We start from the raw sequence: 16,275 nt of genomic DNA, 5'->3' as shown, positions 1-16,275 counted from the left end.
TTAAACTAGGGAATTATTAATTTAATATAGGGAATTATTATTTAATTATTTGTACTAAAAATAGGGAATTTTTTAATTGTATAATATCGCTAAGAAATATTGAAATCGAAATATTGAAAAAATTAAGAATAAGAACTCTCATCAGCGCTATCTCTGTAAAAGTTATTTTTTGAAAATATTTAAAAAATAACGCTGATCTTTAATTCTTACTTTATCTTGACATTTAAGAAATAATGATTGTGATCAATTCTTACTTTATTTATATTTTTGTTTTATTGATTTTATTTATATTAATTTTATTTGCATTGCTTTGGAGATAGCATTGATTTCTATATTTTTATCTTATTTCTGATTTTCTTCCATTATTTATTCTTTTTGTTCAGTTTTTATTATTATTTTTGCCACGTGATCACGTGATCACGTAGAAGATATCAAATCGATGCTATGTATCATTATATTTCATTACATTTATAATCATATATAAATGATTTTTAAATTTTTGAAGACATGATTTACAATATATTAATTTTTCATCACAAAATAAATTTATAAATTAATAGTGTATTAATTCAAGATGAAAATTGATCTATATTCTCTATTCTGATAAAATAAATTATAAGTAAAAATCTAATAAAATAAAAAATAAATTATAATATGCATAAAATGTTTTTTTTTGTAATTTTTTCTAATATTTTCTTGAAATAATTGCAAAATAAAAATTTATTTATATCACCGCTTACTAAAAAGTAACTTTTTGTAATTGTAAAAAAAATGTACATAATAATATAGAACAATCTATGTTTTATAATTTCTATAAATATATTTATAAAATAGAATATTTCATGTACACTTATAATATATTATACAACAAAATATTTATTTTATTTCTTATTTATAATTTTACATTGAAATTTAATTTTAATTCCAACTATTACGAACATTACAAACTTATTCTGCAATCAATAACATTAAGGATGACACTAAAATATATAATCTTAATACTCTGAGACATAGAATAAAAAATTGAATGTTAAATCTATTCTGTATCTTGTCTATGGTATTATCATGTCGGAAAGAATTATATGAAATTTAAGAAGACATTGTAATTATAAAATAAATATCTTATTTAGTAAAATAGTTTAAAATAAATTATATAATTTATATGTATACAACGATATTTTTTTATTTATTTTTTTCGTATAGTGTAATAAATCGGCGCGAAAATGTCATGTAAAAAATTAAAACTTTGTAAAAGTTTATGACAATGGTTATTAATTAAAAAAATTTGATGAATATTTTACTTTTTTAAGTGATTCAAAATGAGAAAATAATGAATTGGAATAATATATTGAATGATTTGAAATATCCTATATATGGATGAAGAAAAATGAAATTTTAAAAGAAACGAAACTTAATTTAAAATTTCTGTTATCTTAATCGTGCATGCAAAGTGTGAAGAACACTCTTTATATTTTTATAGTAATTAATTTTTTTGTAAGTACATACCTTTATAGAATTTTAAAATATAATATAATTATATTTTTAACATTAATCTAGTTTTTGCATTCAATAGATATAATGGAATCTGAAAGTCCTGTTATATTAGAACCATGTGAAGAACATTCAATTTTAATTCAAACTGTAAAAAACATGGTTAATGAAAATACACGTACAGAATTAGAAAGTGAAGAAGAAGGATTTTTTGTAGTAACTGATGTTCAAACTGAACAACAAAATGTAATAGAAGTTTCAAATGAAGAATCAACAGTAACTCAGTGTAATGAACAATTTTCTTGGTCTAATTTATGCAGAATATGTGCTAATACCAATGATCATTTAATCCCAATATTTGAAGGAGAAGGTTTACAACATGATTTATGTAATAAAATACATAAATATTTACCAATATGTGTATGCATTTATTTTTTATTTTACATATAATTTTTATTCACATAGATTATTTATATATTAAATTTATATAAAATAGATAACTGAAAATGATACACTTCCATTACAATTGTGTTATCACTGTGCTGCTACATTATTAGCATGGCATGAATTATTAGAAGGATGTTTGAGTGCAGAAAGAAGATTATTAGAGATGCAAGATGCTTTACAAGAAAAACAGGTATATATAAAAATAATTATACATTATTTTTTAGCTATTTTAAATGTGATTTAAAAAAATATTTATTTTATAGGAAACAGAAGGATTGGAAACTTCTACACAAGATACAACATCTATATCTAATATAACAGAATCAGTTGTAAGTATAAAAATAACATAAATTTTTATATATGTGTCTTAAATAATAATCTCTTTTAATTATAGCATCAGCAGCAAGAAATTGTGAAAGATGAAGTTTCAAGAAATTTAGCTGTTACTGATTCAGAAAGGTAATGATTTTTTTATTTAAAAAAAGAAAAAACTAAAAGTTAAATTAATATATTGAAGTTTATATAGCATGTATAATGAACGTGCAGAAAATATGCCCAATATAAATAATATTAAATTTAATAAATATTTTTATAATATCAATTTTAATAAATATTATGTAATGAATAAAAAAATTTTTAACACATGAAACAAATATTGTTAAAAAATATTTTATATATTGACTATTTTTAATTTGAAGTATGAAACTTGGATTACTGTGATTTCTTTCAATCAAAATATTTATATATAGTTATATACAAAGACAATTACAAGCAATTTTATATATGTTCTATTTAGACAAATATGCTGAGAAAATGATACATGACTATGAATTAAGGATTATCAAGAAAAATAATCTTAATTTTCTCAAATACCATTGATAATTGGATTAAACAAGAACAATATACATCATATAGCTGCAAATTCGAAGTCAAGTATTGACTGTTTTGCAGGTCCAGTAATATGCGAACACCATTTAGAGTGTTCCTAGATATGCAGAATGTATTTTGGAAGCCATACAGAAAAAAGTTCCAGTTGCAAGAAAGAAAGCCTGCAGACAGTGGAGATTGCGATTCGGTATGGATTACTGTCATGAATTCAACACTTGATCATCCTAGTATAATGTCTGATCAACTACAAGACAACAATGATATTATTGTAAAAGAAGAACTTTCTCAAATATATAGTTCAAATAATTTAGAAAAATTAAAATTACATAATGAAACATATAAATCAACAGATTCTTTAAATATAAAAAATAAAAATAAAAAATTAAAAGGAAAATGTAAAATTTGTTCTAATAATACAAAAGAGTTAAAGGATTCTTGTGAACATTTGAAGAACAAAACTACTATTAATGTTCAAGAATCTTATCAATGTATTGAATGTGGAAAATGTTTTAAATTAAAAGACTCTTTTCTCAGACACATGAGAATACATACAGACGAAAGACCGTTTACTTGTCATGTGTGTGGAAAACAATTTAGAGATTCTGGTGGTCTTTCTAGGCATCTAAAGGATGTACATGCAAAATTAAAAAATTTTACTTGCGATATATGTGGTAAATCTTTTGCATCGAAAGCTACAAGAGAAGATCATCGACGAACACATACTGGAGAAAGACCTTATATATGTGATTCATGCGGAAAAACATTTAAATCAAAAGCTTCTTTATATATTCATAGTAAATTACACACAAATGAATTTCCACATCCATGTACTTATTGTAATAAGAAATTTCGTAGAAGGCAGGAAATGTTAGCTCATGTAACTACTCATACAGGAGAAAAAAATTATGGTTGTGACGTGTGTTCGAAAAGATTTCGAGTAAAATCAGAACTTGTTAGACATAAACTAATTCACTCTGAAACAAAACCCTTCATTTGTGTAGAGTGTGGACTTGCTTTTCGACAAAAACGTTATTTGAATAATCATATTAAAAGCAGACATATTGAAACTTTACGAGCATGCTAATATGCTATTTTATCATTTTGCTCTGCATCTAGATATTTCTTCGAATTTATAGTAGGCAATAAACATTCAAATCTGTACATTTATTAGTTTTCCAGGCTATCTCAAAAATATTTTTTTGTATTGTAAATTGCTCATAACAGTAAATATTTAATAAATTGTAAAAAGTTTAATTACAATGAAGATAGCGATATTGATAATTGTTATAAACAGATTTAAAGAATAGCATATTAAATGTAAAAGATTTGAATAAAATAAAGATATGCAGGATGAAAGTAAAAATTTTTTAATTTTTTTCAGAAATGTAAAAAAATATATATTTATGCATATAGTATGATATCACAATCAGACAAAATTATGACAAAATTGTATTTAATAGACAATCCCATTCAAAGTTTACTAAAAACAATATAGAAAACAAAATGTATCAATCAAGAAATAATAATGTATTAAAATGGAAATTTAATTTAGTGTAGTCTTTAAAAACGAGCACAAAAAAATTCATACAAGAAAAAAATATATACAAAACTTACAAAAAGTCATTTAAAAAAATCGTTTAAATATATAAAAGGCATCTCTGCACGTTCACAAATCATTTTATTTAAAAATTCTCATAAATGTTTTTTATATAATAAAAATTTAAAAAAAAAAACATAACTATATTTTCATTCATATCAAATAGAAATCCTATTCTTGCAATATCTGTAACAAATTTCATAGTAAAAACTATATTAATCGAATAAATGAATTCATAATAATCAATGCAAGATTCAATCAAGAATATTACTTGAAGACAAATAACAGCAAGAACTTAACACATAAAATTTCGCATTCGATAACATGATATCAGAATGTTTATTTTGCAGGTGGAAGGCTGAATCTGATGCTGTTATGCAAATATCAACGATCGAAAGCGAAAATATAAACGCAGAGGAGATAGAATACATTCAATGTGCTCAATGTGATATTGTCTTCGTAAATATGAAGTACCTTATAGATCATATGAATGGCGAGCATGAAGCTCAAATGCATTATTGTCAGTATTGTAAGCTAGTGTATCATGGTCAAGAAAAAGATTTTGAATATCACATATCGATGCATAGTAATAATTATAATAAATTAAAAAATATAGAAAATGAAATTTTAGAATGTACAAATGACACAAAAAAAGAAAATAGAGATAATGAACGAATTTCCACTATAGATATTGAAAAGCCTTTGTGTTATACTTGTAATTTATGTGAAAGAAAATTCACAAAAAAATCTGAATTAAAAAAGCATATTAACAGACATTCTGATGTCAATCGAATTCAAAATCCAGACGAGACAGAACTTGTAAATAAAGCAAAACAAATAATTAATGATCGAATTTCTTATAAATGTGACACGTGTAAAAAGATTATATTTACAAAACGGGGGTTTCTACGCCATATTCGTGTCCATTCTGATAAACGACCTTGCAAATGCGATTTATGTGGAAAATCTTATCGTATCGAACAAGATCTCGCTAGACATATAAGAGATGTACACGAAGGATTAAAAAAATATGCTTGCGATATTTGTGGTCGTGCGTTTGCAAACAAAGGAACAAAGGACGATCATCGGAGAATTCACACCGGTGAACGCCCATACGCCTGCGAACATTGTCCAAAAATGTTTCGAACTCTGAATTCTGTTTACATTCATAATCGCGTACATACAGATTATAAACCTCATAAATGTACGTACTGTGAAAAATATTTTAGAAGTAGACAAAGATTAACTCATCATGAAACTACACATACAGGTATTAAAGCTTTTGCCTGTGAAATTTGCGGTAAAACATTTTCTGTTAAAGGAGAAGTTGTGCGACATCGTGCAATACATAATGGAAAACCTTTTGACTGTAAATGCGGTATGAAATTTGGTCAAAAAAGATATTTGCGGAACCATATAAAACAACATCATAAAGAAGCGTCATCGTGGTTATTAGCAGAATTATTGGGAAATAATCGAAATATAAGTTGAAAATAAAATTACGTCTTTAAACAAATTTTATACGAATATTAGATAAGATAAAATATACAAATTGATATGTTTATTTTATTTATTATATCTATATAACTTTGTATAATTTCTAAATCAATTTAAAATCGAAAATCAATAATATATCTATAAAATATTTATTTTTTTTGTATCCATGAAGAATCGAACTATTCTAAATTAGTTTATTATAAATGAATTCAATTAAGAATTTTAATAAAAAATTCAGATAATGTATAGAATGTATAACATAGATTTATGTAGGCGTTATTATAGTTTGATTCTAAGTTAAACATTTTTTATTACATTTATTTAATATATTAACAATTATGCAATATTATAAAATACTTGAATTATTACGAAATATTTAATTGCTGTGATATGATTTCAAATTATAAGTTTATATATATATGTATATCATATATAAAGTAAAATAATATTATAAATATTCTAAATGAAAATTTTAAATCATAAAATAATTTTTATAATGGATATTTCAGAAATCGTATATATATATATATATATATATATAAAGAATAAATCATTTTCATCCAATTAGTTTAATAACATGCATTTTTTTTAAACTTAATAATAATGATAAAGAATTAATATAAAAAAGTATAGAAATATATACATTTCTATAATATATGAAAATATATAAAATATATATATATATATATATTTATATATAAAATGTATATATATCTATATTATATCTTATTTTAAAAGTAATGAAAATTTTGAAAACATTTAATCATCAAATAATATATGTAATACTTCTATTTTTAACTTCTTCCTTTTGAAAAATTTATTTTTGCAAGTGATTAAGCATCAATTCTTTAAATTTATATATCAACATCTGTAACATTTTACATATATATTTATTTTAATGTAATTTTTGTACACTTAATATAATATTTATTTTACCTTGTCAATACTTCCTTGTGTATATTTTTCTTCTATAAATGTATTTTTTTTAATATTTTCACTTATAAATAATTTACTCATATCAATATTTTTTATTAAAGTATCAATATCGTTCAAGTTTAATTTTCTCAAATTTTTAATAAGTTGAGAAACATTTATTTTATGCTTCTAGAAATAAAAATATGATAAAAATATCATATAAGTATTTTTAGTAAAATTGAATTTATATTTTAAATATAAAACATATTTTGAATATACAACACATTTTAAGTATAAAACATATTTTAAATACGAATATTTAAATATGAAACCTCACAAAATTATTTTTTAAATTTAAATTGCATGAATTTTCTTTTTGGAGATTCATTATCCTCTGTCGTTCGGCTAGTTTAAACTTCATCTTTGTTGTTTTTGAACCTCCTATCAAGCAGCGTATGATGTCTCTTTTTTCAGTACTTTTCCAAGGATCGTAGGCTGGTACGTTTTCCTTTAATGTTAAAAAATATATATAATCATATATAGATATTCAAAATTATGTAGTCAATATATGTATTCATGCATAGATATTCAAAATTAATACATGCATAGTTAGATATTTAGAATAAAAAATATTTAATAATTAAAAACCTCTTTCCAGTCTTCTACTGTAGGAGAACATAAATTTTCAACACTTTCTAGAGGCACGGTTCCTAATTGAGTCGATGAATCAAAAGTGTACTTCTTTTTATTTTTTCTTTTCTGTTTCAACGCGCTCTGCAATTTCATTTCTTATTATTTTCAAGTACATATAATTTTAATTAATTTTAATTATTATTATATTTTTTATAATATAATAATAATTAAAATTAAAATATACCTTATTAGCGTAAATTTTACTTACCGAAATTTCTCTTTTTTGTTGGGTTTCTATTGATTCATAAGCAGACCCACTGTTTATATCAATTGGGCACGATAGCATAGACATGTTTACGCTCTAAATTAATTTATTAAATGATATAATATATTTATTATTATTAAATTTAATAAAATATAACATAAAAAAAATTAATAAAAACTTACATTTTCAATAATATTTTTAATACTTTCAAACTTTACTATTTTCAAACTTTAATCAAGAACCGTGCGTCGTTACGTCCACGTGCTACGAATGTGGAATCAATTATGGGTGGATCTTCCTTTAGTAGAGCTAAAATTTCCGCTAGAGGGACTAATGGTAAAAAACATGACTTGCGTAGTTTTTAGAAAAATAATTAAATAAAAATAAAGAAATCATTGTTTTATTATTTTTTATATTATATTTTTTATAAAAAAATATTATAAATTTTATATATCAATTTTATTATATATTTTTTGTTAATTGATCATAAATTCTGCAAATAATAATGAAAATGAATAATTTGTAATGTCCTCCATTTATAATTCTCAAAAAATATAAATATTTCATTCATAAACGTTTTATTATAATATTTTATTTTTTTAAAAATAAAAAAATTTTTTTAATGAATAAAAGAATATATTAATTCAATAAATGTTTTTATATAGTTTGAATTTAAAATAGCACATCTATAGTTAAACAACACTTATATACCTTGCACACATATATCGAAAACTATTTATAAATGAAATACCGTTATCATATTATTGCTCGAAATAAGTTGCTGGACGCAAACATTGTGATCATAGTGTTATGATAAATATCATTTAAAATGCAAATCATTTTATTTTAATATTTTAATAAAAAGAAAAAATATTTAAATGTATAAAAAATACTCAAATATATTTACATGAGAAATTTAGAAATTTTTTATTTAATTACTAATATTAAATGCGTGTAAATATTTTAATTAAATATTATAAAGTTAATACAAAAATTAATAATTAAATATTTATTAATATTTGTAAAATATTTATAAGCACATTTGCAAAAATTGATTTTTTTTATTCTATACATATTTTTTTTATTCTATATATATTAAATAAATAAATGTATTTTGATATATTATAATATAATATATATTAAATAAATAAATATAAAAATTTAATAAATAAATATAAATATATGTATGTAACATTTTATCGTCATTAATTTACAAATTTTATTTTCAATTTTTATTTGAATATGTCTATTAAAAATATAATAATCGAAATGTTAGTAGAGGGGTGGAAAACCTAGACTAGACGAACTGACAAATATATCAGTCTTATTTCACATAGTGTTAAAGTGGTTTACTGGAGACAACAAATCAGTCATAATATTTGCATAGTGTCAATATTGAATTTATTGAATTAATCTTTTGCATATCTTTATTTTGAAATGAATTTTAAATTATATTTAAATTTATTATTATTTTTATAATTTCTAATATAAAGAAATTATTTCCAAATATTATTTTTTGTAAAACATTAATTTTTTTATTTGATAATATTTAAATTAATTTAAATAATATAAATTTTGTCTTTTTAATGATATATTTTGTCTTTTTCATCATTTAACAAAAAATGATAATTTATGTTTTTTAATATTTTTTTCGATAAATAAATTATCATTTAATATTGTGGGAAAAAACTGTTACAAAGTATGATAACTAATAGTTGTTGAATTATTTAAAAGTGTGTTCAAGATTGTCAATATGCAACGAGTTCTTAGCTTTCAAATGGCTCGTGGACTTAGTGAATCTAGCGAATTTGTGACAAAACGTATATGTTTTTCGTTAATATTTTCTGTCGGTTTTCTTTCTTTATTGTGTGGATTTTTACTTGGCCGTTTTGCCACACAAAGAGCTATAGAATTTCGTGCAGAAAAAAAACGTCTTGAATTAGCGGGAAATGGTTTAGAGAATACTGAATATCTTCAACGTTTAGTACTCGAACAATTAGAAAGAACGCCTCTTGATGCTGATTTCGAAAGGTATATTTATTTTTTTTTTTAAATACTTAAATCTCATTGTCTATTATTTTTAAATATTTATAAAATAGAAAATGCGAATCTTTCAATTTAAAAGAAGATGATATAAGTCAAGTAAATGATATTTTATCGAATTTATCGCTTATTGAAAAAGTTGTTAAACATCAATCATATATTATGGCTACTATTAGAGGATCTAGAGAATCAGGTAAGTTAATTTTTTTTATATTAATTTTATATAAATAAAAATGTATAAATTGTATATATTACTCACTATTAAATGTTTAGATAGGTATATAATTTTATCAGTCAGTTGCGAAGGCGTCGGTGTTGCTTTGGAATTGGCAAAAATTTTTAATCAAATTCAAAAAGAATATAAATGGAAACCTCGTAGATCTCTTATTTTTTGTTTATTTTCGGGATCTTCCAACTCTTGTACAGAAGTATTATCTAATTTTATGCCCCATAAAATTATGGCTTATATTGTAGTACACCATCAAGCTTTGCAAGGTTTGTTATGATAAACAAACTAAAGATTATTAATTTTTTACATATTTCAATAAATTTCAGGTAAAGGTCATTTTATTGTATCTGGATCAGATATAGTACAATCTATGGTTCTAGAATCTGCTAATATTGTAAAAAAATGGTTTTCTTATAATAATCAATTATTGTCTTTAAACAATATACCTTATAATATTACAACTTCCCGATTGGCTTTAGATATACCTCATGCAGTATTATCTTTTATGGTAAATAATATTATTAAATATAAAAATTTAAAGAAACAATTTTTACATTTTTTTTATATTTTTAGAATAATAATATTACATATAATGAAAATCATCATGAAAGAGAAATACGTAAAATAATAATAGCACAAATACTTGCTCAAACTATTTGGAGATTTTCTGAATGTTTGATAATAAAATGGAACCCAAATTATTTCAATGAAACTGCCTTTAAAGCATTAGAATCTATAAATCGTATTGAATTGTTAGAACATAAAGGTATGAAATATATCAATACTTTATATTTTATAATTTTAAATAAATTTTTTTTTTTCTAGAAAAAATACAACAAACCTTGGATAAGTTGTTAATTAATATTAAAACTTTAAATGAAAAGATTGATAGAATTGACAACATTAAGTATGTAATTTATTCACAAATTATTATATAAAATTTTTATATATATATATATTATAACATTTCAGAAATATAAAGAATCTATCCTTTTTTTTTCTTATAGCATTCTTGATACAAGAATATTAAATGATTTATTGATGGATTTGGATAGAATTCTTCTATGTCCTGATAAACAATATCAATCTAAAACTGATTGGATAAAATTCTTTAAATCGAATCAAGAGCCTTTTAATATAATCCTAATGCATATTAATGAGATCATAAAATGTTATGAAAATGCTATACAACTTTTACAAGATCAATAGAGAAAATATAAAAATATAAAAGCTTAGATTTGAAATTTTTTTTAAAATGATTGTGGTAATATTCAATAATTATCACTGATCATTGAGTTTTTTAATACTGATGTTTATCTATATCTAGTTTAATTTTTTTGCTTACAAGTTCCTATTTTTTTCATTTTTATATTATTACAAATTATATAGACATTTATATACATGTAAGTACAAAACATGTATTATTTTTGCCTGTGATAAATTAGATCATTTTAAATTAATGTATGTTTCCTATACCATATCTTATTTCTCTTTCGAATTGTGAAGCATCAAGTGTTCCCTCAATAGCTTTACAGTTTGGATTAAATACAGAATAAGCACTAAGTTCACCTGGTTTTTTTGGTCTCGATCGAGTATTTAAACAAATAAATATTAATGTAGACACAATAAAATATATTGCTCCAAATTCATATTCAATTGCAATTATATATAAGGTAGCCCATAGAAGAAAATATAATAGATATGTTACTATTCTTAGTATTGTACATTGTGATTGGTGTTCAGTATCATCTGAATAGGTACTTTCCATATCTTGATTATCCTGCAAGCTTTTAATAATTAATCATATGATCTATTATATAAATTTTTCAATATTACTTTAATCATTTTTTGTAAAATAAACGTATAGTAGATTATTTGGTATTATTGAGATATAAAAATATGTTCAATTGTCGTAATAATATTTAAAGAACTATATACGTCATGAATAACATAACCTTACTTTAATATCACTTGGTGTTATTGCCAAAATATTTTCATCTGATTTATTTCCATTCCATGGTAAGATAATTTTTTTTATTATATTCTTAATAGATTTTGTCATTTGTTCTCTATATTTCTGGCGTCTGTAACTGTCAAGTCTATCTCTTATGTTAGTTCCAATCATGTTAAATACAGTGATTTTTTCTGTCCAATACATAACTTTATGCTAATTCGCAATTCGATTTATAATATACATTATTGTGCAAAATGATTGGTCGCTTATTATAATTGCATTTAAACATTATTATTGGTCCATATATAGAAAGATTTTTGTGTGTAACCATTATTGCGATATAGACTAAAGTTGATTAAACGAAGTTTGTCTAATATATATTTGAATTTATTGAATTTATCTAATATATATTTGTCTGTAATATATATTTGAATTTATTTTGAAAAATAAAATGAGTTAATATTATATTAAACAAATAAGATTTAATAAGTCTTTTAAGTTGAAAAATCTTTTTAAATATCATTTTAAATAGTATCAATGGAGAATCGAGATAAACATACAACACAATCTGATTCTAAGGTTGATGCTAAACTATTGAATGGACTAGATACTCGGTTACATGTCGCAATTGATTTCGGAGCTTCTTTCATTATTTCCGGAATTTTGGCAATCATATTTAGAAGTATGACTGCGCCGCTAGAAAGGATTAAATTGATTTTACAGACACAGGCGAGTAGCCGTCAAATAGGAATTCAGAAACGAGCTCCATATAGTGGTGTTTTAAATGCATTTATTAGAATACCTAAGGAACAAGGATTCTTATCTTTATGGCGCGGAAATCTCCTCAATGTTTGTCGATATTTTCCAGCTCAAGCGATTCATTTTTCCTTTTATGACATATATTACGAAATTTTTCGAAGAGTTCGTTTAAAAGATTAATTTATAAATTTTTTTTTATTAATTTTTTTTTAACATTATATCTGTAAATTAGATAATCTTATGCAGATAATTCCATCGGGAACTTACAATCACATCATTTTGCCATTTTTGACCGGTGGTTCTGTCGGTGCTACTTCCACTATGATACTCTATCCCCTTAATTTCTGCAATACACGAATAAGCGTAGATGTCGGCGATGACAAGATTATTAAGAGAGAATTTTCCAATCTAAAAGATTGCTTAACGAAAGTTTATAAGAACGATGGTTATAGAGGTTTTTATCAAGGATCGTTCTACATGGCGATCGCGCACTCCTCGTACAGGTTTTATAGTAGTAATACTTAAGAATATTAAGTAAAAGTATGTTATTAAGTAAAACTAAAATAATATTTAACAATAGTACTTAATTTTATTATCAATTGTGAATTCAAATATATTAGTATGTTTATTGAATGAATTTGTTTTAATTTAATTTCTTTTGTTAATTTCTTTTAATTTAATATTTTTTGAATTATTGTTGTAATTATTTCAAAAGAATTAGATCGATATAATTTTTGATTCTACTATATTAAATAATTCTTCAAATAAATAAATAAAATAGAATGAAATAAGAATAAATAAACAATAAAATTCTAATATCATAATGTGACAATTTAGATTAAAAATTTAGACTAAACTTTGTAGGTCTGTTTACTTTGGTGGTTATACAATTGGTAAACGAATATATTTGAATAATTCTTTACAAGATGATAAAAATTCTCATACAGTAACTGTACCATTCTTAGTATCCTTGTTGCTTGCACAATCATCATCTTGGGCCGCGATAGTTATAGCTTATCCTTTTGATACATTGGCCAGACAAAAAATGCTTTGGAGCGGACGTAATGCAATTGAATATCCGCCAATGCGACATGTGGTCAGTAGAAAATTATAAAATAAGGAATATTTAACAAATATTTTATTTAATGAATAAGACTCTTTCATATTTTATTAGATGAATAATATTATGGCAAAAGATGGCCTATTTGGTTTTTATAAAGGTGTACAAGCTAATTTAATGACAACTATTTGCGGATCTTCAGTATTAGTTACATATGATATTGTTAAGTTCCGCTTTGATAAGCTAATGGAGTCATATTCCAAAGGTACATTGCATATTATTAATAATTTCTTAAGATTATTTTTTAAAAATTATATTTTTTAGGATAAATTCAAGATTTGAAAATGAGTAAGAAAGTTGGATATATAAAAAAATATGAAAGATAAATTTGAGATTATAAATTGTTGCTTTCTATATATATATATATATTTAAAATAAGCTTAACCAGCTTTACATAAATACATAATTGTGGAAAAAAAATAAATAATTATATAACATTATTTATGTTTATATAAATTTTATAAGATTATATAATATATTTATACAATCAATTGTATTTTCATTTAAAATTATTTTAACATTATTTTAACATTTTTATATATTGATTTGATATCATATAGTACATATGTTTGAAAAAAATGTTAAAAAATAAAAAATTTTTTATAAATGATAATTACAAAATTTGTAAAAAAAATTACGATGAAATATAATATCAATTTAATGTTGTAAATTCAATGATATCTTTATTTTGTTAGACACTATCTAAGGCCAATAAGCATGCGTATCATTTTCTAGAACTTTGATATAATATGATGAAATTTATTCTGAATATACAGTTATGTCATATTTATTTATTGTATCAAATATTTTTGAATTAGAAACAATAATATGATTATTATTATTATTAGAATATATTAATATTAGAAACAATAATATCGAAAAAATTTATTTTCTATATTTAATCTTCATTATATTTTAATAATCTTTCACATTCTGTCTTGTATTATGAAACATCTTATGAAACAAGTATTTTAAACTAATTGTTTCCAGAGATTTTTGTCATATATCTATATTATATATCAATTAGAAAAATATATATGTATGTTTCAGACCTTGATTCAACGTTTACGTTCAGTGACAGAAATAATATAACAAATCATTCTCAATAGAAATCTCGCACTGATAACATCGTACTGTGACACGTGGAGCGCTCAATTTTAAATATGTTGCACGTGGAAAATCATATTGATAATCATAAGGAAAGTGGCATGGATCACTTGAGAAATAACATTTGTAATAGTTGTATAACCACTGAAAATGTTCGTGAAAGTCATGTGCTTGTTCTTTATACTGGCGGTACTATTGGTATGATTAGAAATGAAAATGGAGGTAATATTATAATTATAATTTTTTCTTTCCTATATAAAATTAAAATTAAAATAATCTAATAATAAATATGAAGATAACATATTTCTTTTTATAGTTCTTGTACCTAAACCAAACGCTTTTGTGAAGAAATTACGGAATTATCCACATATGTATGATCGAGAATACACAGAAAAACGATTTGGATCAATGGGACCGCTGGTACTTCCGTAAGTGTAAAATTAATAATAAATTTCAACTTATATTTCAAATTATAACATATATATATATATATATATATTTTTTTTAAGAATGACTGCAACAGATAGTAGACGTGTCATTTATAATGTATTAGAATATTCACCACTCTGCGATTCTAGTAACATGACTATGGACGATTGGATACACATTGCTAATGATATTAAGGTAAAGTATAAATTATATATATATATAACACAGAAAATATAAATATAGCCTAATCGTAAGATATATGTATTTGTAGTACATATACATATAATATACATATGTATACGTACATTAAAATGGAAAATTCGTTTCTGAAATATATGTACATGAATGAAAAAAATGTGAACATCCATAAACAAAATTAAAATATATAATGTAAAATCTTTGACATTGTAATTAAATTTTTAAAGTTTTTTAAGTTAATTTTTAAATTAATTTCTTAATTTTTTGATAATTTAAAAAAAATGTATATTTATAATATAATTTTCATCGTTTTAGCAATCTTACGAGTATTTTGATGGATTCATCGTTCTACATGGAACAGACACATTAAGTTATACAGCATCTGCTTTATCTTTTATGCTTGAATCTCTGGGTAAAATAGTTATTTTAACTGGTTCTCAAGTTCCAATTTTTGATAGCAGAAGCGATGGTTTGGACAACTTTCTCTCGTCTCTAATAATAGCCGCAAATCATAACATACCGGAAGTATGCGTATTTTTCGGAACGAATTTGATGAGAGGAAATCGTACTTGCAAAATATCGGCCACCTCATTTGAAGCGTTCGATTCACCGAATTTCCCACTTTTGGCCAAGGCCAACATCAATATAGAAGGTTAGCAGCTGACCCAATTACAGGATGCAATTCACTTAATTGACTGTGGTT

The 16,275-nt window shown here is 23.0% G+C and overlaps 5 protein-coding genes across 15 annotated transcripts in view; 3 read left to right on the top strand and 2 right to left on the bottom strand.

The window, feature by feature from the left end:
- Positions 1 to 88: 88 nt before the first annotated feature.
- LOC107994489 (zinc finger protein 568) lies at positions 89 to 6,864 on the top strand. Of its 4 annotated transcripts, none has more exons than XM_017051451.3 (7): positions 89 to 1,494; positions 1,574 to 1,911; positions 1,988 to 2,128; positions 2,202 to 2,267; positions 2,333 to 2,397; positions 4,774 to 5,627; positions 5,745 to 6,864. In XM_017051451.3, coding segments are annotated over exons 2-7 (1,461 nt in total). In that variant the 5' UTR covers positions 89 to 1,494; positions 1,574 to 1,578; the 3' UTR covers positions 5,747 to 6,864. The 4 variants fall into 4 exon arrangements, with proteins under 4 accessions (XP_016906940.1, XP_028520858.1, XP_061930872.1 ...); XM_062074888.1 differs by having other exon boundaries at positions 957 to 1,102; positions 1,311 to 1,494; positions 4,774 to 6,864; XM_028665055.2 differs by having other exon boundaries at positions 968 to 1,102; positions 1,204 to 1,494; positions 4,774 to 6,864.
- Positions 6,712 to 8,077, bottom strand: LOC107994395 (uncharacterized). The gene is made up of 6 exons (XM_062074914.1): positions 7,916 to 8,077; positions 7,737 to 7,829; positions 7,484 to 7,609; positions 7,173 to 7,343; positions 6,857 to 7,024; positions 6,712 to 6,788 (listed from the first exon to the last, which is right to left on the bottom strand). Exons 2-6 carry the CDS (start codon positions 7,818 to 7,820, stop codon positions 6,738 to 6,740), a joined length of 600 nt encoding a protein of 199 aa, XP_061930898.1. The 5' UTR covers positions 7,821 to 7,829; positions 7,916 to 8,077; the 3' UTR covers positions 6,712 to 6,737.
- A 408-nt stretch (positions 8,078 to 8,485) lies between these two features.
- LOC107994390 (L-asparaginase) overlaps positions 8,486 to 16,275 on the top strand; it is a 10,235-nt gene continuing 2,445 nt past the window's right edge. Inside the window, exons 1-8 of one of the 8 annotated variants that reach the window (XM_062074885.1) lie at positions 8,486 to 8,917; positions 9,468 to 9,764; positions 9,833 to 9,969; positions 10,050 to 10,271; positions 10,332 to 10,513; positions 10,579 to 10,771; positions 10,831 to 10,912; positions 11,013 to 11,240. In XM_062074885.1, the coding sequence (XP_061930869.1) occupies positions 9,487 to 9,764; positions 9,833 to 9,969; positions 10,050 to 10,271; positions 10,332 to 10,513; positions 10,579 to 10,771; positions 10,831 to 10,912; positions 11,013 to 11,214 (1,296 nt within the window). In that variant the 5' untranslated portion in view covers positions 8,486 to 8,917; positions 9,468 to 9,486 and the 3' untranslated portion in view covers positions 11,215 to 11,240. The other 7 variants (XM_062074884.1, XM_062074883.1, XM_062074882.1 and 4 more) reach the window with 7 other exon arrangements.
- On the bottom strand, positions 11,297 to 12,547 carry LOC107994396 (uncharacterized). The gene is made up of 2 exons (XM_017051279.3): positions 11,966 to 12,547; positions 11,297 to 11,785 (listed from the first exon to the last, which is right to left on the bottom strand). The coding sequence occupies exons 1-2, from the start codon at positions 12,161 to 12,163 to the stop codon at positions 11,462 to 11,464; spliced, it is 522 nt and encodes a 173-aa protein (XP_016906768.1). The 5' UTR covers positions 12,164 to 12,547; the 3' UTR covers positions 11,297 to 11,461.
- LOC107994394 (ADP/ATP translocase 1-like) lies at positions 12,497 to 14,508 on the top strand. The gene is made up of 5 exons (XM_062074909.1): positions 12,497 to 12,880; positions 12,965 to 13,221; positions 13,583 to 13,814; positions 13,893 to 14,043; positions 14,103 to 14,508. The coding sequence occupies exons 1-5, from the start codon at positions 12,497 to 12,499 to the stop codon at positions 14,105 to 14,107; spliced, it is 1,029 nt and encodes a 342-aa protein (XP_061930893.1). The 3' UTR covers positions 14,108 to 14,508.

Source organism: Apis cerana, linkage group LG5 (assembly GCF_029169275.1).
Source record: "Apis cerana isolate GH-2021 linkage group LG5, AcerK_1.0, whole genome shotgun sequence".
Taxonomy (NCBI): Eukaryota; Metazoa; Arthropoda; class Insecta; order Hymenoptera; family Apidae; genus Apis; species Apis cerana.
This window is presented reverse-complemented; position numbering and strand designations above follow the sequence as displayed.